The 25,505-nt window shown below is 34.5% G+C and overlaps 1 protein-coding gene across 3 annotated transcripts in view; it reads left to right on the plus strand.

The window, feature by feature from the left end:
- LOC129264416 (sodium- and chloride-dependent GABA transporter 2-like) overlaps window positions 1-25,505 on the plus strand; it is a 73,081-nt gene that overhangs the window by 8,857 nt on the left and 38,719 nt on the right. For 2 of the 3 annotated variants that reach the window (XM_064102684.1, XM_064102683.1), the window contains exons 3-6: window positions 14,487-14,673; window positions 17,653-17,784; window positions 18,746-19,031; window positions 24,956-25,094. In XM_064102684.1, coding sequence (XP_063958754.1) covers window positions 14,487-14,673; window positions 17,653-17,784; window positions 18,746-19,031; window positions 24,956-25,094 — 744 coding nt within the window. Of the gene's footprint in view, window positions 1-14,237; window positions 14,674-17,652; window positions 17,785-18,745; window positions 19,032-24,955; window positions 25,095-25,505 lie in introns of those variants that run through there. The other variant, XM_064102682.1, reaches the window with a different exon arrangement.

Consider the following 25,505-nt stretch of genomic DNA (forward strand, 5'->3'; position numbering starts at 1 on the left):
AAGTTGCTCCCGGGGCACCGTCATCAAATTGCCTGGGTACCGACGCGTCAGGGCGCCGGACCGGACGGGTGATCATTTCATCAACATTGTCCGAAAAGTTGTCAGATCTGACATCTTTCCTGGATTTTGATTGGCTGAGAGGGACTTTTACTATGGTAACTCTCGGATAAAACAGGAATTTTCGAATAAAACGTTTTGAGAAGACCTTTCATGAAACGCTCCCAGGGTGTATCTTTAAATGGTAAACTTTTTGGTTTTGCTGATGAACAAGACACGTTAGGATACCCTACAGGGTTCGCCGGGAGTCCTCACGGGTGACGTTCGGCGAAATCTTAACGTCCACGATTCTCCCAACGGCCACCGGCCTATTTTTTAAGTAATCGCCCGGCGTCTGCCCGTTATCAGCGGGGCATCTGAAGGTCTCCAATATGCCTACGAGCGGCGACCGTCCGGGCTCCGCCACGGATAATTTTTCACGACCTACCTGGGAATACATTGGGTGCTGCCGATCTTGAATTCGCCGCCAGATCATTGACCGATCTCTCAGCGGCCGGCTGGTGACCACTCGACAACCTTTGATCCAACGAGTTCAATGTTTTACCTAAATCGTTCGACGGCGACCGCTCGATTACGTCGGCGCTCGGACGGCGACCACCCGGGCACCGAGCGTATTTAGGTCGGCGAGTGAAAAGTGAGCAGGCGCCGCCAGAATTTAACTCCGCGCTAAGCGACCGAGTGATGCCCCCAATAACCAGTGGTGCCCGACGGCCTCCGCTCGATGCCCGGGCAAAATTGACTAATAACTCGCCGCCCGGGTCGCTGAGCAGGCTAATTTTAGCGGTTGTGACCTTGGCCTTGTAGGACGCCGGGTAGGACGTCGTCGGCAACGGATAGCCCATGTAATGTGATGTCAATATTGATTAGTCACCCATCCACCTATTAGATCCCACAACATTTCATAATATTTTCGCCAAATAACAACAAATAATCCAGCTCTCGTAAATAAGGATGTAGTATTTATAGGTGATTTTAACATTGATTTATTGAAACACAGCAATATATCTCAAGATTTTCTTGAAACTTTTTTTTCGGCCTCCTTGCCACTGATTTCTAAACCTACTCGTGTAGTTAATGAAACTGCTACACATATTGACAATATTTTCTGTAACATTCTCCCTCCTCCCAATTCTTCTATAATACTTTCTGACATAACGGACCATTTCCCGATTCTTACTAATTTTTCATTAAGACGACCAACTAGACCGATACACTCCCAACAACGAAGACGCAGACCTACGCACGAAAATACAGCCAGATTAGGTGCTTTTTTGGATAATGTCGACTGGTCAGTTATATACAATTCTGTAGGTGTTAATGCGTCCTTTAATTTTTTTATGAATATAATTAATGGAAATTAGACCTGCATATACCTTTAAAAAAGGACAAGCGTAGTACATATAAAACGATTTCTAAGTATATGGATATCGCCATCTATATCTTACGTTCGACTTATAGAAAAAATAACTTATTTTCTAAATTCAAAATGAAAGGTACACAACAATCAAAAATAAAATACACATCTTATAAGAATACACTCACTAAAATATTACGCATTGAAAAGAAAAATTACTTTAGGCAGTTGGCTTTATATAAACACGACATGCAAAACACATGGAAGGTTCTAAAACAGACCATGAACTTATCCAATAATAAATCAAATATTTCCAAAATTAGATTTAATAATGCTATTGTTGATGATGGTGACAACCTTTCAAATATTTTTTATAACCATTTCTCTTCTATTGGCGCAAATCTGGCTAAAGATATTCCTCCCGCGACAAAAAGTTTTTCGGACTATCTCGGCCCGCCTAACCCAAATTCAATATATTTGGCTCCAACATATAATCAAGAAGTTATTGATATTGTATCTGGTTTGAAAAATAAAAAAAGCCCTGGCTTTGATGAAATTAATAATTTTATTTTAAAATCCGTAATAAATTATATTTCCCCGTTGGTGCATATATTCAATCTTTCCTTAGAAAATGGTACAGTTCCAAATCAAATGAAGATAGCCAAGGTAATTCCTTTATTTAAAAAAGGTGATAAGTTGGATGACGGTAATTACCGACCTATTTCTCTTTTGTCCACATTTTCTAAGATCCTTGAAAGAATAGTATACGTTAGAACCGAATTTTTTTTGTCAATGCATAATATTTTATCTGATGTTCAGTTTGGGTTTCGCGAAAAGCACAACACCACTCATGCCCTGATGAATTTTGTCAACAAAGTAGTCAATGCTCTCGACAGATCTAGTCACCTTGTGGGTATTTTTCTGGACTACTCTAAGGCCTTTGATACCATCAATCATGAAATCCTACTTAAAAAAATATCTCACTATGGTGTGCGAGGGAAGGCCTTGGAGTGGTTCAGGAGCTACTTATTCAACAGACAACAAAAAGTGTTTGTTAAAGATCACAACTCCAATTTGAAATATGTTAAATGTGGTGTCCCTCAGGGCAGCTTATTGGGCCCGCTTCTTTTCACAATTTATATAGATGATTTCTGTAGATCTTCCAAAATCTTGTCCCTTATCTTGTCTGCAGATGATTCGACCTTATATTTTTCTCATCGGAATCCACAAACTTTAGTTGATGTTATCAATTCTGAACTTATTAATGTTACTGAATGGATAAGAGCCAATCGATTATCTTTGAACCTTAACAAAACAAAATACATGTTATTTAGTAATTCCATAGACAAGTTACCGATGAACATTATGTTTGATAATACCCCATTAGAAATGGTAACGTACACCAAATTTCTAGGAATAACAGTTGACAGTAAACTTTCTTGGAAAAATCATATTGAAAATATATCCAAAATAATTTCACGAAATATAGGTATTATTAATAGGCTAAAATTTTGCATTTCCTCCACATCATTAATCATGCTTTACTCATCCTTAATTTTGCCTTGTTTAAACTAGGGGATTCTTATTTGGGGTAATACCCATCAATATTTATTAGATAAATTGTTACTTTTGCAAAAGAAAGCACTTCGTATTATTTATAGTACAGCTTTCCGTTCTCATACGGACCCACTTTTTCTAGAAAGTAAGCTGTTAAAAGTCAAAGACCTGTATTTACTAAGGTTAGGGCACTTCATGTATATAGTTATAATAATAATGCACTTCCCCATATTTTTGATGCCATGTTCCCTAAAAATCAGCCCTTCCCCATTCTGACTTTTTCCTCCTTTTATTAATTTATTTTTACTTATTATGTTATCATGTCTTGTACTGTCCTGTCTCTTGTTTTGTCTTGTCTTCTATATCTTGTCATTCCCTCTCTCTTTCTGCTTTTTCTTCTGTCTATTGCGCAACATATCCTTCACAGCGAAGACCTCTTTGTGTGAATAACTTTGCACTTGTTCTGTAATTATAAATGCTTACATCAATATGAGTTCGACCTTTTTGTTCCTTCTCTTTCTTCTTTCCTGTATATAAACGCATATATGAATAAGTCGATTATATTTTCTTCATTTCCGTGGGGATCCACACTTTACAAGCTTTGCTTTTTAGTGGACCCCCTCATTTCCATTTATGCTCAATATTATACTGTGTTTTTTTTTACGAAGTAAGAATGCTCGTCTGTAAAATTGTATTTGATTTGTATTACTTTATATTACTTTGTATTATGTTTTGAATGGAAATAGAATAAAGAATTGAATTGAATTGAATGGAAATATAATTATACAAATACATATATTTGACAAAGTAAATAACGCGCGTGATACATGATTGCTCGTATAGGGGCATGGTTGGTGGATGGTTGGTCTTCTATGGCTTGTGGCGGGATACGCCGGTAGACATAAATACAATACAGTAAACAATACAAAGAAAGACGAAGGGCTAGAAAAGGGCAGAGAAAAGAAGAGAAGGAAAGAGAACAAGAGAGGGAGACGTGAGCGGGGAGGCGGACATGAATTACGCGTGGAGCGTTGTGGCCCAGTGGATAAGTCTTCTGACTTTGTAACAGATAAGAGGGTCGTGGGTTGGAATCCCAGCCATGGCGTAATTTCCTTCAGCAAGAAATTTATCCACATTGTGCTGCACTCAACCCAGGTGAGGTGAATGGGTAACCGGCAGGATTAATTCCTTGAATGCATGATCGCTGAAAGGCAGCTCGAGCTAAAGCCGGGGTAATAATAACAACGCGCCTCGGAATAGAATATTTCTAGATAGATGGCGCTATATAATAATTTTCTCTTGATATAAACATTAAAGAAGAAATGAATTATAAAGAAATACTGAGTAAGATAAAACGAATGTTAGGATGGCGAAAGCAACGGGATTTAACCCTATTTGGGAAAATCCAGTTGATTAAAGCCTTTGGAATATCAAAATTGTTACATGTATCTTCCATAATGTCTGTACCACAATGGGTGTTCAAAGAAGTAGAAAAGATCTGTTTTAATTTCCTTTGGAATGGTCATGATAAGATGAAAAGGAACATCCTTTACATCAATTATGATGCAGGAGGTTTGAAAATGTTAAATTTTAAATATATGGTATGTGCTCAGCGTGTTATGTAGATAAAAAGACTTCTTGGTGGAAATAAGGAAACGAAATGGAAACAATATTTCCAACAGGTATTCAGATCTATAGGAGGGAGTTTAATATTTCTTTGTAATTACAATCGCAGAGCTTTCAACATCAATGCACCTAACTTCTACTTGGAAGTTTTGGATATTTAGAATTATTTAAAAGAAAGAAAATTTATTATCAGAGAAATGCATAGTGAAAACCAAATAATTTATAACAATACCTTTATCAAAGGTAGGACCTTTCCTTTTAATGAAAAATTATTTAAGGCTAACATTTTTCAATTTAAACACATAGTTGGCACAGATGTTGGAAGATTATTTTTCTATATATGTTTGGGAATAAATATTTGATTATTTGAGCGGGTATCAAAATGATATATATTTGAAACATGCGTAAACGAATCACCAAATTTTTGTGGAATTTGAGAATTTAAACACCTGGAGAGAAAATTACATTGTTGAAGTTTGTTGATATTGCCTAGTTTCAACAATTTTAGGGAATGAAACAAAAAATTGTATTTGCTTGTATCTTTTCGTCTGGAGAAATAATACGTACAATTTTATTTTGAAGGGAACATATTTTTAAAGATGTGTTTGGTATGTGTTGGCCCAGACCAAATTACAGTAATAAAAATATGGCAAGATTAAAGAGCAATATAATGTATATACGCAATAAAGTTTTAGGCAAGTAAAACTAAGGCGATATATTGTTCCAATGTTTTTTTGCAACTTTGTTCTCAATTTCATTTATGTGATGTATTCATGTTAAATTTCTACCGATGATAACGCCAATAAACCTTAGTTATATGGAAAATAGTAGTGAAGCCATAAAGTTAATATTATATACCATACCTCTAATACTAATATACCTGTTTTTTAGTTGCCATTAATTTTGAAAAAGCTTTCGATTCAGTTTCGCAAATATTTTTACAAAATGTGTTGTATTAATTCGGTTTTGGTCCACCCTTTCGTAAATGGATTGATATTGTACACTAACACCCTTAGTTGTGTTATGAATGGAGGGTATTCAACTGGCAACTGCAATGTCGACATGGGAGTACACTGTAAAAAATGAAGTGCTAATTTAGCACTTACGGTGCTTGTATAGTGACTGCACTACGAGTGTTGTTTTTCTAGTTCAAATTTTATCTAGAAAATCAGCACTCGTAGTGCAGTCACTATACAAGCACCGTAAGTGCTAGCACTTCATTTTTTACAGTGTAAGACAAGGAGATTAATTATCTCCCTTTTTGTTTTTTCTTTGTATTGAAACACTCATGTGATTCGAAATGATAATTTGGTTTTGGGTTTCCAATTTATTTGGAGACACAGAAGTGAAACAAGTTCTTTAAGCAGATGACATTACCCTTTTTGTTAAAAATCTTAGTTCAATGGACAATTTAGAAATAAGTGTATCTGGATCGAAAATGAATAAAGAAAAGACTTATGTACACTGTAAAAAAAATGAAGTGCTAATTCAGCACTCGTAGTGCAGTCACTATACAAGCACTGTAAGTGCTAAATTAGCACTTCATTTTTTTACAGTGTAATGTTACTAGGCAATGCTAATCAAGAAGAACCGGGGACATCCCTTTTCGGAAAAGTAGTACCATTTGTAAAAATATTAGGGATATATTTTAGCTTAGACATTCATGTAAAAGGGAGTATGAACTAAAACAAATTTCGAGCAAAATCAAAAACTCCCTCTCGTGGTGGAAACAAAGAGATTTAACTTTAGTGGGTAAAATACTATTGTTAAAAACTTTCATACAAGGAGAAATTTATAACGTCACTCAATCCAATTCCGCATTCAATGTTTCAGAAACTTGATAAATTGATCTGTGATTTTTTTATGGAGAGTAAAAGACAAAGTAAAGCGAACTACGATGTTTCTTGATTATAATTATGGGGAGACCGTGTGTAAAAGGCAAATGCATTTCACAGAAGAAAATAAAAAGGAAATAGATCTGGAAGAAATTTTATTCATTGTTTCGGACAAAATTGTCCATGTAAGTGAACTCGTCTCAAAAAGATTATATAGGACTATTCTCAATACCAAATTACTCAGAAGTCACTCCTGTAGTTAATCGGTTAAAATAATCATTTAGTTTATCTATTAGAGATATTGAAAACATTTTTCTTAGGCCAAGAGAATGTACTTTGAAGCGTAAGCTGAGGGAATTTCCGTTCAAATTGTTACACGGGATTATTTACACGAATCGGGATTTATATTGTTTTGGCATCATTTTCACGGATCTATGCTCTTTTTGTCAAAAAGAAGTAAAAACATACCGTCACTTATTTTATGATTGTGTACACAATCGTTCGCTAGGGCATGTATTGACGCTCTTAACTTACCATGTTTAAAGGAATAAAATGGGAAGGAATATTGTTCATGTTTTTGGTACACCCTCGGCTGATATAGGGAAGTTTTCGAATTCGGGGTCCGCATGTCAAAGGTCACAGCTCATTAAATATGCGAGTTGGTTTCCACATGACAACTTAAGAAATATTCAACAGATTTTTAAAAAAAATTGGGTGTGTTGGTAGATGACACCAAAATACAGGCTTAAGTTTGAATTCGAGTCCGCAGGTCAAAGGTCACAGCTCATTAAATATGCGAGTTGGTTTCCGCATGAAATATTCAACGGATTTAAAAAAAATTTGGGTGTGTAGGTAGATGACACCAAAATACAGGCTAAGTTTGAATTTGAGTCCGCAGGTCAAAGGTCACAGCTCATTAAATATGCGAGTTGGTTTCAGCAGGATAACTTTGGAAATATTCACCAGATATCAAAAAATCATCAAATGACCTGACTGTCATATCTTCTGTCAGAGATTATTATGGAAAGGGTGAGTCTTTAGGTCAAAAGTCTAAATTTGTTCATTACATAAATGCATTTGGTTTCTGCACGATATTAAGTTCAATCATCCGATCATATTGAATTAATTTCTGATCGCGTTAAGCATGTTAAGCGGAGGCATCTGTGTCTTTTGGACGCATCAAATTTCTAGTCTTATATATTGTTTAATTTTCTCACAAGTATAGGTATGATCTTTTTCACACGAGCAGAGTATACTTGTTGTTTCGTCCAATTTATTAAACAATTAAAAGCATCGTTTCTTTTTTCTATGAAACCAAACAAAACATGAACAAGAGAAAGATTTATTCTAAAGCTTGTTAAATTGTATAACCAGTCTGTAAATCGTTCCCAGATAAGATTTACCACATGACATTGATTAAAAAAAATGTACAGCGTTTTCTTCTTCCCTTCCACAAAAGAGCGTTTTGCATCTACAGTTATTTTCATCGTTACAAGATATCCTTATTCAAATATAATATCATATTTTAATAGTAGTCGATACTGAAAGTACCTCATTGTAGTATACGTTGTACATCGAAACATCATTTTAGAATTATTGTTTATATCTCTGGTGTCCATCGAAATGCCATTAACAAGCCATCTATTACACAATTTAATCAAGTTATCATTTTCTTTTAACGTGATATAATATACATGTCTACATCCTTTTTGTCCTTCAACAAATGTGTGATAAGCAGGGTATAATGATTAGATTTCATATTACACGTATTCAACTGAGCATTATACTTACAATGATCTGACATAGGGCATAATAATGAAGAAACTGAATTTTAATTGAAAATCTTTTTTATTACTCCGTTCTCTTTCCAAAATTTTTCCATTTTCATCTAATAAATCGTTGATAAATCTAATGTTTTGTCCCAAAGAATATACCTTTCCATCAATGTTTACATCAGAATTGAACCATAAAGGAATAGCCGGCCTAAAAAAATAAAAGAAAAGTACACTGAACATTTCGAATAAAGGATGAAACTATAATAAAGATTTCCTTCCAAAAACTGTTTTGGACCATGAGTGATAGTTTAGTAAAATATATATCCCCTTTAACACATTCTAATGTTACTAACGGTTTCAAAAAGGCATACATTAAATGAGAAACTGCTTCACATGAATTTGACAGTATTCTTCATATCCAAGACAGCTTCAAAGCCCTAGAAAAGTGTCCAACATCGATCATTTTAAGTCAACCATTTTCATATCTGTTTCCTGCTTATTTTGTCGGGTTTTCCCTTCCATGTAAATTTGTAGAAAGACACTTTTTTTTTTAAAGGATGTTCAGACGGATTTGGAATAGACATGAATAAATGATTGAATTGTGAAACAAGCAATGATTTGACAACGATACACGACCAAATACAGAAATATTACGCTTTGACCAAGTCTTAAGATATAATTAATTTTGTCTTTAGTTTATCAAATACTCTATCATAATTGAAATCAGGGAGATTTTACAGATCAATACAGAAATCGATTCCTAAATATCTAATTAATCTCATGTTAATCAACGTTATATCGGGCCCAGGCAAATCAATCTGAATATTTTTTTTCAGAGACCCAATACACAATATTTGCGTTCTAGTCATGTTAACCTTAAAACCAGAATATTTCGAGAACATAATTCGTCTAGTGCATTTTGCAAACTTTCCTTACTATCGAGGAACAAAATTGTGTCATCTGCATATTGCAATAATTTGTATTCTTTCTTTTTTTTACACAATATTTGCGTTTTGGTCATGTTAACCTTTAATCCAGAATATTTTGAGAACAGAATTTGTTCAGTGCATTTTGCAAACTTTCCTTACTATCGAGGAACAAAACGGTATCATCTGCATATTGCAATAATTTGTATTCTTTTTTGTCAATAACTATGCCTTTAAATTTATGCATACCTTTAAATTACATAAATTTGAATATAAGTTATGAAAACCGACTGGAGTTTTACAGGATTGCAATCAAAACCGGTTGTAAACATGCTTCAGCAGCTTGTGTGATGCGATGGAACTGCCATAACCCATCCAGTATCAATACATTTGAATGAATGCAGTCTTTGTATATGATTTTCTTTCAAATCTGAGAGCTACCCCACACAATGGAGAATGAATTGTGAATTCGAACACTTCAAGAATGGGTCAGAATATCATGCATTCATTCTGTAATCAGTACAGTAATTCTGATACATTGCCCTGAGCGTAATTTAATTCATGTGTTATATTGGAGGTCACACGGTTTCACTACCAGTGGCGTAACTATGGGGGGGGGGGTGCATGGGGGCACGTGCCTTCCCCCCTCCATTGGCTGGCAAAAGACGGGAGAAAGGGAGAAAATAGAGGAATGAAGAAAAAGAAACATAGTGGGAGAAGAAGAAATTATTGGATATTATATTATGTTTTATATATTATACTATATTATATCAGATTTTTTTTCATAACTTTGTGAAACATTATTGCTTAGGCCTATATGTGTTCATCATTCCTGCATGGTATTCGCATTGTCTGTTCAATGAGATATATAATCCTGTTGTACTACAAAACATCCTGTTTTCTCGTCCATATTCACCAAATATATATATTCTCGCACTTTATTGATTTTTGTCGTGACATATCCTTCTTTTTCATGACTACTAAGAGTGAATGCCCCTCTGAATATAAAACATTTCCTGTCTGCTTAGGTTCGCATCAGTGGATTGGTGAGATATGTCTGCTCTTTATGAATTCCTAAAAACAGTCCTTAAATGCCACCTTCTCTGGTCTGAATAATAAAAAAATTTCAGCTCGCGCTTCGCGCTCGCATCATTTGGTTAATGAAATACGTACGTTCTTAATAAATTCTTAAAAACAAGCCTTAGAATGCCCCTCTTCAGGTCTGACTTTCAAAAATTTCCATTGACGAGTGGATACCATGCGCGACCATGAGATCTCAAAAATCACCCTAAACACGTATTTTCCATATTCTGAAAATGCACCCCTGAACAAGTATTGGCGTGTGAAACCCTACCCTTAAGGGACAAGTGCACCCCAACAAAAAGCTGAATTGAATAATAAGAGAAAAATCCAACAAGCAAAACACTGAAAATGTCATCAAAATCGGATGTAAAATAAGAAAGTTATGGCATTTTAAAGTTTCGCGTTATTTCACAAAACAGTTATATTATGCACATCCTGGTCGGTATGCAAATGAGGAGATTGATGACGTCATCCACTCACTATTTCTTTTGAATTTTATTACATGAAATATGAAATATTCTAATTTTCTCTTAATTCTTAAGTGAAACAACGATTAATTCCTCTCCGAACATGTGGAACTAGTATTGTTTGACAATATATGGTTCAGTCAAGTTGGTCCTAATTGCCGAATCTTTAAAAAATTAAATATTGTATAATAATTCAAACAATACACAACAAAAGATATAGTGAGTGAGGGATTGTGCATATCACTGTTTTATGAAAAATAAGCGAAACTTTAAAAAGTCATTTCTTTCTTATTTTACATCCGATTTTGATGACATTTTCAGCATTATGCTAGAACGATTTTTCTCCATTTATTCACAGAAACATTTTCTGGGGTGGATTTGATCTGTAAAAAGTATTGGAAACAAAACGATACTATCGGCAAGTATTCCCTGAATTGAACCCCTTAACAAGTACAGCGATATTTCAATTGTTATGTCACGGACGTCGGTCGTCGGTTTTACCTTTACCTAGTATACATCATACAGCCCCACTCGCGCAAATCTAAACACGTATAATGTTGACTCTTGGGGCAAAAAGTACATCCTTTATAAAACATTTTAGTCTTGATTTTTTATACCCTCGCAAATTTGACCCTAAACACGTAGCTTTCCTATCGAAAATGGATACACTTTAGTGTTTTAGTGTTTTTGACACCCTTATTACGTTACGTACGTAACGTGCCCTATCTTGAAAAAGACCTCCTTTTTACGTGTTTTTTGGGTCGCGCATGGTATCCACTCGTCAATGTAAGTGCCCCCCCCCCCCGGGATCGAATCAGATCGTAACAAATCAGTCGTGACAATCGTATTTATCGTAGAAAATTTTGTACGATTCATTTTGTTTGCGATCAGCCCGAAGACTAGAGCTAATCGTGGCCGGCGTTCGTAACAAATCGTACGACAGTGGGAACGATGTATAACAAAGTCCCAAAGACCATAACTTTTGTGATAAGTTTTGTAAAGTCCCCTCTGGGAGGTGCATGTGATGAAAGGGAAGGGGGGAGGGGGTGATCCAAAGTCAGAAAGTTTCTGTGCTCTTAAGGTGTTTCTGTATCTAACTCATAGATAAGCAACGAATTGATAGTGCTGCAAACACAAATTAAGGTATTCACGGTTTGTTTAGCTGAAATATATGAGTTTGCAATATACATGGGTTAAGTTCGTAAAAAAAATAAAACAGAAGAAAATGAAAATACATCAGATTCATTAAAGTATATAGGTACAAAGTATGACCTTAGTAAGTTGCCCGGTCAAAATATGAATAAGAAAAGCAAGACGCCAATGGTAAGATTGCTAACATAGGTATATACATTTGAGTGATTTTGAAACTGAATTGGTGGAATTCTTGTTTAATTTGTCACGAGATCAGTTTCGTCAACAAATAACAAGTTAGATTAATTTTAAATTCTATCTTTCTTTTTGTATGTAATGTGGGTGCGTCGTGGTCTAGTGGTTCTGACTCTCGCATTTGAAAATTTATCCACACTGTGCTGCACTCGACCCAGGTGAGGTGAATGGGTACCCGGCAGGAGTAATTCCTTGCATGCACCGAGCGCCGGTGATATAGCTCGAGCTAAAGCCGGGGTAATAGCAGCGCTTTGTATCCTCAGGCAAAAAGCGCTTTACAAATCCAGCTATTATTATTATTATTATTAAACAAAGAAACAAAATTTCCATTAGTGGGTTGAAGAAACGTCAGTTCTGTTATATTAAGATTACACTGTATATCCAAATGGGCTGGTAAAACATAATAGTCTGGGCTCTGAATTCTGAGTTCTGATCCCATCAAAGGATTTCCCGCCCTTTTATATCAATTTCCAATCTTCCAAAAAGTCCCAAATTAATCTTTAAAAAAATCACTAGCCTACATCAGAATATGAAGTGGTGCTTATTATAGATTGACTGATATAAAGGGTCACTGTACTATATAAGAACAAAAAGATATAATAATAAATGACACTTTTCATATTAAATAAGAAAAACAGTTTGGTGGACCTGATAGGGGGGGGGGCAACATGCCCCTTCCCGCCTGTCCGCTGCCCTGATGCACCCATTTTTAAGAAGCTAGTGATAAAAAGATAACAATTCATACGGTGACACAAATATTAGTCTTTTCGGGGATACGCCCCTCAGATTTATCCCTTATAGATAATAGTTTTTCGAAAAGGCAAAGGTTTGGCATGACTGAAGAGTATTGGATATATCTTGAGGCGACCGCCCACCTTGCGATTGGTCTGCGACTCAATTTAGGAATAAAACGTAGTAGAATTTGATGCTAATATTGAGACTTGGAATATCTTACTGTGTAATGTTCGAGATCATCGTACGAATACCTATATGTTCAAATCTGTGACTATGCTATCATCCTTCTTAGAACATGTATAGAATAAAAGCACGTTTAATATCTAGTCGTAATGATCGCAGTCGTACGATTGGCTACGATCTACGATTTGAAACTAATTTGGCCTTTACTCCAAAATAAAGGCTTACAATCTTACAAGATGGTTATATTAGTATTCTTTCAATTTTAACCTCAAATAAAATGACATGTTCCATTCACATTTTTAGGAAATGAGCAAAATGCGATTTGTTCCAAAATCGGATCGCGTCGTAAGGTGTGCGGTGGCCTGTACATATAGGTCCAGGATTTCATAAATGAAGGAAAGGGCAAAAGATATTCAGACAATAATTCTGACGAAATTTTTATTTCAAGCAAAAGGAAACCAATCGAAAAAAAGTAAGCAAAAAAGAGCAAGAATTTAATCAGCGAGATAGAATCTCACTCTTCAGAAGATAATATTCTGCCTAAAAGGACAAGTGCCCCCCGGAAATTTTTTCAAACAAAGCCTGCACAAGTCAGAAAAACACAATGTAACTTTTTGAGCACGAAAGTGTACATTTCATGCCCATCCTAGTTAAAATTAAAAGGGTACTCCTGGCTGAAAATAATATATGATATGAACAGATTAAGAAAAATCAGAAAAACAAAACTCTGAAAATTAGATCAAAATCGGACAAGGAGTAAAAAATGTTATGACATTATTTTTACAGATTTGCATTATTTCGATGAAACAGTTATGTGCATGTCTTCATGAACATTCGATGAGCAAACTGATGGAGTCATATCCCCACTTGTTCTTTTGTATTGTATTGTATATGAAATTATGTTTATTCATTTTTTTTTCCTCCAAGAACTAAAGAAGAAATGGACAAGGTGTATCGTATATTTGTTGAAACTTATATTTTATCATAACTTAGAGCTCATTCACACTTCTAGTAAAGATTAGTTTCATACATGTATAATTATATTATGACAATTTCCTTTTAGTCTTTCATAATCTTCTTTTCGCCCCCGGTTTTATTATCTCGACTAGACACGCCCCATGCATAGCTAGCCCTTATGGTGGGCGTGGCGTACCATGTAAGAAGAGCCCAGAGAACAGCGTGTGATGATCGGTGTGAGCTAGAGCGTGAAAAGTTCACTTTTTTGTCGCGCTAGCTAGCTGGCGCTAGCGATCACATGCACAAGACACAAGTACAAGTAACTGTCGGAAGGGCCGCGAGGGAAGTTAGATTTGGCTCGGAACTTTAACATTCATCGAAGATCTAGTATATGTACCTTGCTGCTGCTGATTACTTCTTACGTTCTCATTCCACATTTCCCCGATCTGATAACCAAATGATCGCAGCAGTTTCTTTTACAAGTATTCAAGATGGATAATACTCGCGATAAAATGGATGAATCTAACGTTGTTTCTCCTCCTCAGAAACAAGACCCGTCAGCCAACGGGGATGCGGTCCAGGCCAAAGTTGGAGAGACCTCGAAGACGAAGAAGTTGAAAAGTCGAGGCACGTGGACTGGGAGACTGGATTTTGTGCTTGCTCTGATTGGTTTCTCTGTCGGATTAGGAAACGTTTGGAGATTCCCCTACCTCTGTTATAAAAATGGAGGAGGTAAGTAGATCCCGCTTTCATTTTTTTCCTTGGGTTGTAACTTTTTTTGTCTATTAGAGGGTCTAATTGTTTGGCGATGTCGGACCTTCCTAAATTAAACTAGGATTTGTTTTTGTTTTCTATCAGGTTTATAATAGGATCCAGCGGCCAGATGTCCTTCATACTGGCTGGTCTTGGGCCTGGTCTATTGTATAATTATTGTAGCCTTAGATCTATTTGGGGTTTTATAACTAGTAATGCCAGAGCAAAGGCTGATCCAATGAACACATAAACAGACCATTCACTCTGCATTGGTTTCAAGTGGAGATACCTTCTTCTGATTGTGAAAATGTAGCACTAATAATAGCAGGTCTAACATTGACTGTTAGCACCTGCCTGGGTATGATGGCAAAAACAAAGTACAGGCAGTCTGTCCCTTATATCCGGGAGAATATATTAATGGTAAAATGTATGGTAAGTAGATCTACCATAAAAAAATACTGACCCAGTTATTAAAAATTGAAAAGTTGTCTTTTCACTTGTGAATAGCTGAACTAAAAGGAAATGACATTTGTTATGACAGGAACATATCTTCAGGGATTTTGGAGTGGAGATAATTCTGACTTCCTTTGGATTAATCAGTTCATCAACTTTGTTGTAAATTGAATGGTAGACCTTCAACGGAAATGTTCCATGTTAACAATAACTTTTACATTTGACTGAGATCAAATCAGTTCAATTAAGTTATCTGTTTTTTTTTAAATTCAGTAATCTGATTGTTCTGATGACTCAAAGAATTACCAGTCATGATTATTGATTAATATCTTTTCACTATACTCAATGCAAGTTGGTATTCCTACCGCCCAAAGTGTTTTAGCTTTGAAATTATATACATGCATTAGTTATTTAATGTTGATGATTTAATGCTAAAAGGAACAATTTCAAGAGAGAAAAAAGGAAACCCACAAAATTGGAGAGATGATTGACAAAAATCAAATTTAAACAAATATACATAAACTTCATGAGGCCCAATAAGCTCAAAACTTCAAATTTTAGCCCAAAGAATATGAGAACAGATATACTCAAATATCGTTTCACAATAAAAGTGAATTATAAGCTTTGATTTAGGTAGCCTACTGTCTGCGATAGAGGTATTTTTTTCAGTTGGGTCTTTGTTAAACATATGAAACCATTTTCAATGCAAGAAGCACACATACCTTTACAAAGCATTTGCTGCTATTTGTTGAAAGACTTCACAATACACAGACTTTTAGACCTATTTGTCAAAGGAGTTGGCAAACTTGCATTTTATATATCATGAGTGCTGAACCACACTTCGGCACAATACACATCAATCCAGTCAGGATATTCTCAGTTATTTTCTCTTAATCCTGAATATATATTTGATTTGGGGTGAATACTTTAAAAGGAGATGAAACAAAGCCTTGAATAGTGTCAAAATAACGAGATGGATATGGTGCCTAATAAGTTGCATTTATTATTATTATTAATTTCACCCTCATAACTGCCCAAATCACCCCCTGAAATTCCACCCAAATGCATGCATTTCAGAGTAGCCCCAAGATCTGTCACAGGCAAGAATATTTAGAGAATCAATATTCTGACTATGGCGGAATTAATCATATTTACATGTACTGCATATTTGCTTTTGCCCCTAAAAAGTAGCCCTAAAAATGAAAGAAGTATCTCCCAAAGTTGTGCAATTATCCCAATGTGGAAAAAAGATAGCCCCTAAAAATCCAACTTAATTCCTACCCTGCATCTGACCCGTTTGACTTTTTATAAGCTAAAATTGGGTGATTTTGGCTCCCTTGCTTCTTTCACTTACAAATAAAAAATTGTTTGTGTTAAATTATCATACCGGTATCCAAAAAAAATCTTTCAAATGAAAACTTTTTTGAACATTTTTTTGTCCTTTAAAAGTATGTTTAATGAGGAAATAATTTCTGAAAGATTAGAAATCTGAGTCCCTTTCACCAAATAAGCATAACACATTGTAAGTTCCCCCTAAAAGAAAAATAATTAATAGCATACATTTTCTTTCTATAGGATTTTAACCAAATAACTTGGCTGTAGTGTTTGTGGAGGGTTACAATGTTCAGTCAAGCCATGCATGAGTGGTCATTTTCAAAATTCATTTTTTTTTTCTTCAAATCCCTCTTAATGTAAATGTTCAAGTTCTGTATTTGTTTATCATTCATTGCTAGACCAAGAACATTACCAATGTTTTGAACAGTTTGATGAATAATTTTGGTTGAAATTTTCAAGTGTCAGTCCTTTTGACTATGGAACAGCAAAATCTGTCCCAAATTATTATTATTATTTTTTATTATTTTTTTTTTTGCCTCCGACGAAGATTCTGCTAGGATCGAAAGCTTAGGCCCCTTTTGACTTTCTAATTTACTCCATTGGCTCTCTTTTTTTAGATAAGCAGTTTTCAGCAGCTTCTTTTTGCCAAATTATTCGGAGAAAAAAATGAAACGATTTTGGTTTCTTTGCTACCCAAGGTATTGTTATATAGTCCTGATATTAACACAAGAAATTATTTAAATATCATAGTTTAGTGAGTATATGTTTGAATAAATAGCAAGAAAATGAAGAGGCACTAAAGTTAGTTCTCAATAGGGTATTTAAAAATAATGAAAAATGATAAGTGATAAGTAGCCTATGCTTTCAATGTGTTCCTACCCATGCATAACTTGACTAATGAAAGTTGCTCAATCAAATTATAATTTTGTTCGGTGCCTTTTTGTTGAATTGTTTCGGGAACCTCCTTTGTGGGGAACATATTTAGATGAAATAAAGAAAATAAAAATTGAATACAGACATAAAATCTTGATTATTAGAATGAACGATTCCAGTCTGATTTCATGATTGTGTGGAAGATCAAACAAAGGAACCAATATTTCAATTGAATTTTTCTCATGCTTTTTTTACCATTGTCTATCATAAATTGTTTTAATATTGTCTTTGGTACAGGTGCTTTCTTGATCCCATATTTCATTTGTCTATTCATTGGAGGGATCCCTCTTCTGATTCTTGAAATTGGTCTTGGTCAGTATACCAACCAAGGTGGTATAACAGCATGGAATATCAGTCCAATATTCAAAGGTAAGAAACGTTTCCATCGTCTGTCCTTTGTGAGGCGCAATCAATCTGAGTTATTGCAATTTTATCAATGTCCCCCTGTTTTTCTCTTCCATTTCTGCAGTGGTGGACCGTGACCCGGAGGAGACAAAGGATTGGAGGGGTACAGCATTGTTCACAAACAATACAGTGCCCCTCCAATGCTTTGTCTTCTCCGGGTCACGGTCCAGCCACTGCATTTCTGTATGTGTGTAGAGAAAGAGAGAGAAAGTTCAATAATGTACAGTACATAATCCCCAGACCCTTTTTTTTCTCCAGTAGTTTGAAAGTCCTGGAATTTGAAAATGCTCTTTTCAAAGTTCCAGGATATTAACATAGGTGTACATCAAGGGCCTGATCTGGGCCCATTCCTTTTTGCTTTTGCATACTTCACAAAAAGGTTAAGATAAATGAGGGAATATTCTTTCACATTCAGAAAATTATGGAATGGTTTTTTTTTTTCAAGATCTATTTAATGGCAAGAAAGTCCAGGCTGGGGTGGCTCTTCATCCAGACAACTTGGAATTTTGAAAAGTTATATTAAGGTAAACAAAGCATGAACAATTTATTTAGAAAAAAATTAAGAAAATTTTCCATCTTTGAATACAAGAGTATAAAAGAAAAAATATATTGACCCAGTTTATTACACTTTGCTATATCCAGACTGCCACATAATTTCAAGTTTCAAGGTTCATGTTTCTGGTTTTAGTAGTATATTTTGTATGAATTTCTGAATTGTTATTGTTACATTTTTTAGGTGACTCATGGTGAATTAGGGTTCTAAAATGAGAAATGAATGTTTATTTATTCTTAGGAGAAAACACTTCTCCAAAAATGGGAAACTTAAAAAAATTTCCTGAGTATTTTGTTCGAGAAAAAACCCCCAGCATATTGCCTTGAAAAATGATAGAAATTGCAAACTGTTTTTATCTTCCGTCGTTCACAGGCATTGGTCTAGCCAGTGTGGTGATACTGCTATTCCTGAACACCTACTATATCATCATCATGGCTTGGTCATTCTACTATATGTTCATGTCATTTACTTCTGTACTGCCATGGTCTCATTGTGACAATGTTTGGAATACACCATGTTGCTATGTTCCTGGAGCCATCAATGAAACCAATGAGATGACCACTCAATTAATGACCACTGTTGATGGAATGACCACACAGAATGTGACACAGTGTGCCAATGAAACTCTTAAGACAACTGCTACTGTGGAGTTTTGGGAGTAAGTAACCACCCATTTTTAGTTGTCTTCATCACTCTACAGTGTGTCCCACAAAAATGGAAATTAATTTCCAGGGATATACATGTTTGCCATCATGCATTAGAAACTGAGACCTGACAGAAACAATTTGTACAGAAATTCATGTTTGAATTTGCAACCTCTCTCATTTACAGTGCCAGTGAAAGAAACATAACAACCAAGACATTGGAAATGCTAATAAGCCCTCTTTATTTTTTTTCCACACAAGATTGAGTATCTTGAATAAATCTTTACCAAATATATCTCTGCAACCTTATTTTGACATTGAAATTAGATTGGATAAACTGAAGACATCATTCATGTATCAGCTATCAAAACTAAGGAGAAGTATCTTTGATTGTGTTATAAGATATTGAAAATCAGTGTCTCTACTGGAACAAATTATCTTTTTTTTCTGGGATTGTAAACAAATTTGTGCATTTTGCATGACAAAATATTTGAATAATAAGAAGGCTTATTGATTAAGAAATCTAATTGTTTCACATGATATTTCTTGATATTAGACATTATTCTACAGAGAGAAGAATGATAGATAGAAAAGTTTTTCTGGTTCTGAATTATTGTACCATTGAAACATCTTGATTTCTGTTTGGTATTTCAATTTTATTTTATTTTTTTATCCAGCTCAACATAATATGTTCAAGTTTGATGAATAGTAATAAGGATTTAGGATATTTACAACAGCAAATAATAAATAGTAGAAGTATGGTATGATTATCATCAAAATGAGCTAAGGGGAACTTTTTTATGAACATAAAAAAGTTAAATGTCTCTTCATCACAAAAACTAGTGATATCTATAGTCATCATACACCTAGTCAATTTAAAGTTTTATAAATGAATATCCTTACTTTGTGTAAAATGCCTATTTATTTTACATGCAGTTTTAATGAAAATAGTATGTTTGGTATGACAATACTGTAAAGGGTGATAGTAAACTTGTGAGTTTGTACAGGGTTGTGAAGAAATAGTATGTTTGGTATGACAATACTGTAAAGGGTGATAGTAAACTTGTAAGTTTGTACAGGGTTGTGAAGCTCCCTGGAATACTTGTGACCTTTGAGCATTTTATTCACAAGTGATCATCAAACAAATTTGAAGAATAATCTCATGATTAGTGTTGGTAGATTTCCATTCAATATGTTTGACCTTCAGACTATTACATTAAAGGGCAAACTTAATTTGGTTTTGATAAATGCTGAAAAATGAGAAAAGTATGTTTAATAGAAGGAAATGAAACCCTTAAAACAAGTCAACAGAACAACTGACAAATCAGAGAACAATTAGATCAATAAAATTTTGAGGAAACATTGGACAAACAAGAAAATTATAAGCATTTGGATATTGAAAACGGATAGCAATCAATGCAATCAAAGTGTGATGTGACACATGAAAATCTTTACCCTTTGGACAAAAAATGTCTTTTTGCTCATTCCATATAGTAAAAACTCTTCATTTATTAAGTATTTTTTGAAACTTGTAAGCCCAATGCATGTGCTCCCATAAATCATACACTGGATCTACCAATGTATGCTTGATAAAGATACAATTTAAGTGAACTATTACCATAGATGTGGGCACATTGCAGATTGAAGGATCTCCATTAGCATTCTGAACATTTCTTATTAACTTTCTTATTATTCTGTTTTATAGAATTAAACAGGTTTCAAGGATTTCATTGACCCTTTAATACAGGGTTGGTGAAAATCCGTCAAAGAATAATAAAGGGAGCAGCTTGCCCGTAAGCTTATCATTAATTCCATATTTCCATTTTTCAATTGATCAAGATTACTTAAAATCTAATTCTCATACAGTCTGTTAGAAAAAAATGTGGCTGATACATTTGATCCGGGGACAGTTGCTCCAATGGAAAATCTGCACGTTAAGCCAGACACTGAATAAACCTAATTGACATTATTCTGAACCAAAAACTAAGACCGAAGCAAATGTGTCAGGAGCAAGTGTCGTGTGACTCATGTCACCTGATAATCACAGGTGAAATCATTCTACAGTGCTACTGTGTATCAATAAAAACGAGAAAGTTGTGAAAAAAGTTATCTATAAAAATTTTGTTAGAAATTAATATGTCTATTTTTTATGTTAATAGATGCTCTTAAGTATTACCTTTCAAATGCCGTTAGAAAAACACATTTTGTTCATGCTTGGGCGAACACAAAAATTTTTTGTCAGGGGTTAAAAAAAAGGCTGGTGCCAAATGGAAGAAAATTAGAATATATTGATGATCAGACTTCTAGCTAATGAGCCTCCTCTTAACATATTCATTATCTTTGCCATGATTTTTTAATTATGCTGTCAAAATTCATTTAAAAAGCTACAAGTATTGATTTACTTGAGCCAGGGAAGGAATAGATCATTATTCTTCGGGGCTATTTTTGCCATATTGGGGCGATGGCTGAATTTTGGGTGTTATTTATTAATTATGCCCTGAAAGCATATCTCATTATTCTGATGTATTTAGAATATTGATTTTCTTCATTTTCTTGAATATTGATGGGGCAGATATTGCGGCAACTTTAGAAAAGATGGTCACCTCAAAACATTCCGTTTTGCACATTTTAGGGCGATTTCGGCTGTCATGAGGGCGAAATTGCCCATCGCCCTCATGTTTTCCCTACACTGAACAGAATTGTTTTGTGTTTTCATTTAAATAGGTTATCTTTTAGCATTGAATATTCCTTCATAAGTAAGAAAAAACATTTTTGTCATCCAAAGCTAGGAGATCTGAATTGTTAATGGGGTAGCTTGTAAATTATTTAAAAATCATTTCATTATGTGCAATAAAGATTAGGATGCCATTGAAAGACATGAATCCTTTTGTCAAGGGGACATTGATTCCTTGAACAAGTTAAATATTAATTAACAGGAAAGGATTCATGTTTTTCAAAGGCACCATAACATTTGTAGCACAAACGAAATGATTTTAATAAATTACAAGCTCTCCCATTAACAAAGCTAATCCCCTTACCTGGGTTAACAATATTATGAAGGAATGTTCAGTATTAAAACAATATAATATTAAGAAAAATAATAATTCAAGTAAATCAATAGTTTTGTAAATGAGTTTTGACCGAACAGTTTAAAAATTATGACAAAGATAATGAAAAGGTTAAGAGGAGTCTGCTGATTAGCAAGAAGTCTGATAATCTATATTTTCTGCCATTTTTGTACAAGCCTTTTTGAACCCCTGACAAAAACGTTCCATGTTCGCTCAAGCATGTACAAAACTTATTTTTCTAATGGCATTTGAAAGATAATACTTACGAGCATTTATTAACATCAAAATAGAAACATCATGATTTCAAATAAAATTTTGATAGACTTTTCAAAACTGTTGAGTCCCGTTTTTATTGATACGCAATTGTAGTTCAAACCAACTTTATGACAGACCAGATTGAACATCCCACAAGTTAAAGTTACAGTCTTAGTATTGATATTTGATAGTGCCAATATAACACTGTTTAAATAGAAATAATACTTTTATGACTTGTATGAAGACATAAATCATAAGATTTCTTATAAGAGGCAGATGGTAGTATATGCTTTTATTCTATGTGAAGTTTTCTCTTTTTTTTCTTGGATTATAGTAAGGAATTGATTGATTGATTGATTGAAGAAAATTGAAATCAAAGTGTTATAGTTTTCATCAATTTGTCTATTTATCATTCTATCAAGAAAATGGTTCAGAAGATTTCCTTATTTTCAATAACAATAAAAAGAAAAATAAGTCAATGTCTTTCTTTTTTTAGCATTCATTTTTTTCCTGTTTTTTAGAACCTGTTTTTTTATTTGTAGTAACATGAGATAATCAGTCTTTAATTATTGATAAAATTGGGATCAACCTGTACCCAGTTGGTAAATGAAGCAATCCAATCTTTTCCCATGATTATATTTAGATGAAGGTTAATTGGTTCTTCCTGTCGATACATAGGCAAATATGTTTGCTTTGAATTCGAGATCAATGGCAACTCATGTTTAGGGTAATGTTATTTTTTGTCATTGTTTTAAAGGGGAATCCAGCCTTGTCCAATGTTGTGTTGGGAAGGAGAAAAATAAATTAAACAGAATGGTGAAAGTTTGAAAGAAATCGAACAAGCAATAAGAAAGTTATAGCTGCTTTAAAATTGAGATCACTAATACTATGTAGATTTCAAATTGGCAACTGGGTAAGTAAATTATGACAAAGGGCAAGGACAACTTTCCCATAGGCCATGTACTTTATTATCAGGGATTTGTGGTTTTCTCCTAAGTACCAATTCCCCTGGGGCAGTAATCTAAATTATAACCCAGGTAGTATATCGTTTTATGTCCTCATGAAAGAAAAATATAATTTGAAATAAAACTTTTGGGAAAAATGACATTTTAGCCATAATATGTATTGGAGTGCATGGAAGAGTAGTCCTTGCCTTACATCACTATGACATCCCATATGCGGCCAATTTGAAGTCTCCATGGGAATAGTGATTACCAATATTTACAACTTTTAAAAATTCATAACTTTCTTAGTGTAGTAGGTTTCACGGTACACCATGTATCTTTCTTGGGCATATGTTGGTCCTGAAAAGGACCACCCAATCTCTTTCTTGTTCTTTGTCCAATATTGTTCAAACTTTTACCTATCAACTTGTCTGATTTTTCTTTTCCTTATAAAAACAAATTTTTATTTGGTTTGGATTCCCCTTTAACATCAGTCTGCTCTTATATAGTTGATCAGTGGTGCAATGGCTTTGTGCAATTTCAATATTACCCCCTTAATTTACTTACAGATAAACTATTAAGATAATTCTGGTTTGAAATCCCCCTGTTTTCTTGCTTTGAAATGTTTTGTGGGCATTTGGCATACCGACCAAGGAAGGCAGTTAGAAAAAAATACAGTTTTACTTATTAAGTTCTTGTTTGATATCATCATTCATCAGTTAACCATCACATTGGTCAAATCGATAACTCCTTGGTCAAATCCTGCAAGGGGGTTTGGACTATTGTCCCCCCTTTCCAATCTAGACTAAGGATTTTGCCTGATCAATGAAGTCACACTACCCAGAGCTTGACAGACCAAAAGCATGTTGTTTAGTTTTTACTCGCGCTTTCATTAAAAATATGTATGCGCCAATCAAAATAATCTTTTCATTTGAAAATAATGTTTTTATTTTATGATTTTCAGCAGATAAGGCCTTATCTCAACCCAGGTGAGGTAAATGGGTACCGGTAGGAAGTAATTCCTTAAAAAGCTGTGTGCGCTATGAACGCCTAGCTTAGCCGGGTAATATAGGAGCGCCTTGAGCACCTAACAAGGTGGATATGTGCGCAATATAAATACCCTATATTATTATTATTATTATTATTATGTTTTAAAAGATTTTGAGAACATTCTGTGTAAGCCTACAGTATGGATTCAAAGTAAATCAGCAGTGGGACCAACCTAATATTGAATATAGATTTGAACTCAAATCATTTGAGATGAAAAAAAAATCTTAAAGATTCAAACTACATCATGAGTGTAACTGGCCACTAATCATAGCCGAGCTGGATTCTTTTCAAAACCTGCTAGAGCTGATATTTTACATCTTGAGTAACGTCAGTCTTGGTTAGAATTGAACCCCCTTTTTGCCGACCAGACAGAAGTTTCGGCTGGCCAAAACTATTTCATATCTAAACTATGGCTGGATTGGCTGACCAAACAGCCGTGAGAAACAACCCTTTCCATTCTTTTGTAAATGGCATGGTGTCCACATAATGGTAGTGGTCAGGCGTATACCCATTTAACATTTAAATTCAATCTCCATAGACTTGTTCTTTGCACATCCAGTTTGGTAAGCAATGGATTAATACCTGTGTTTTTTTTTTCTGTTTTTTTGTTTGTCTTAACAGGCGCAAAGTGCTTCAGATCCATTTATCAGATGGTATTCATGATCTAGGTGGAATGAATTGGCAGCTCCTCCTGTGCTTAATTCTCTCATGGGTTCTCATCTATCTATGTATTTGTAAAGGAGTCAAAAGTTCTGGAAAGGTAAACTATCGAAACCTTCCTATACTGTCTGATAAAACCTTCCACCTGGTCTACTTTGGTTTAGTCTCATCCCACATGGTCTAACCTCAGATCATCTAAAACCAGTTCATCTTGTAACACTTTGGTCATATTGCCATTCAGCTCATTTACACAGTAAAAAAAAATAGTACGTTGTTTAAGCCTGTCGCTCTAACAACAAGTTGTTTAAACTTTTTTTTATTGTTTAAACTTTTAAACAACTTGTTTAAACTTTTTAAGCAACTTGTTTAAAATGCTTAAACAGTTGTTTAAAAGTTTAAACAGTAGTTGTTAGAGTGACGGGCTTAAACAACGTGTTTAAAATTTTAAACAGCGTTTTTACAGTGTACTTATTTGTTTAATTTTCAGTTAGCGTCTACCAATTTCATCTAA

The sequence above is a fragment of the Lytechinus pictus genome, chromosome 7, assembly GCF_037042905.1.
Source record: "Lytechinus pictus isolate F3 Inbred chromosome 7, Lp3.0, whole genome shotgun sequence".
NCBI classification, from domain to species: Eukaryota; Metazoa; Echinodermata; class Echinoidea; order Temnopleuroida; family Toxopneustidae; genus Lytechinus; species Lytechinus pictus.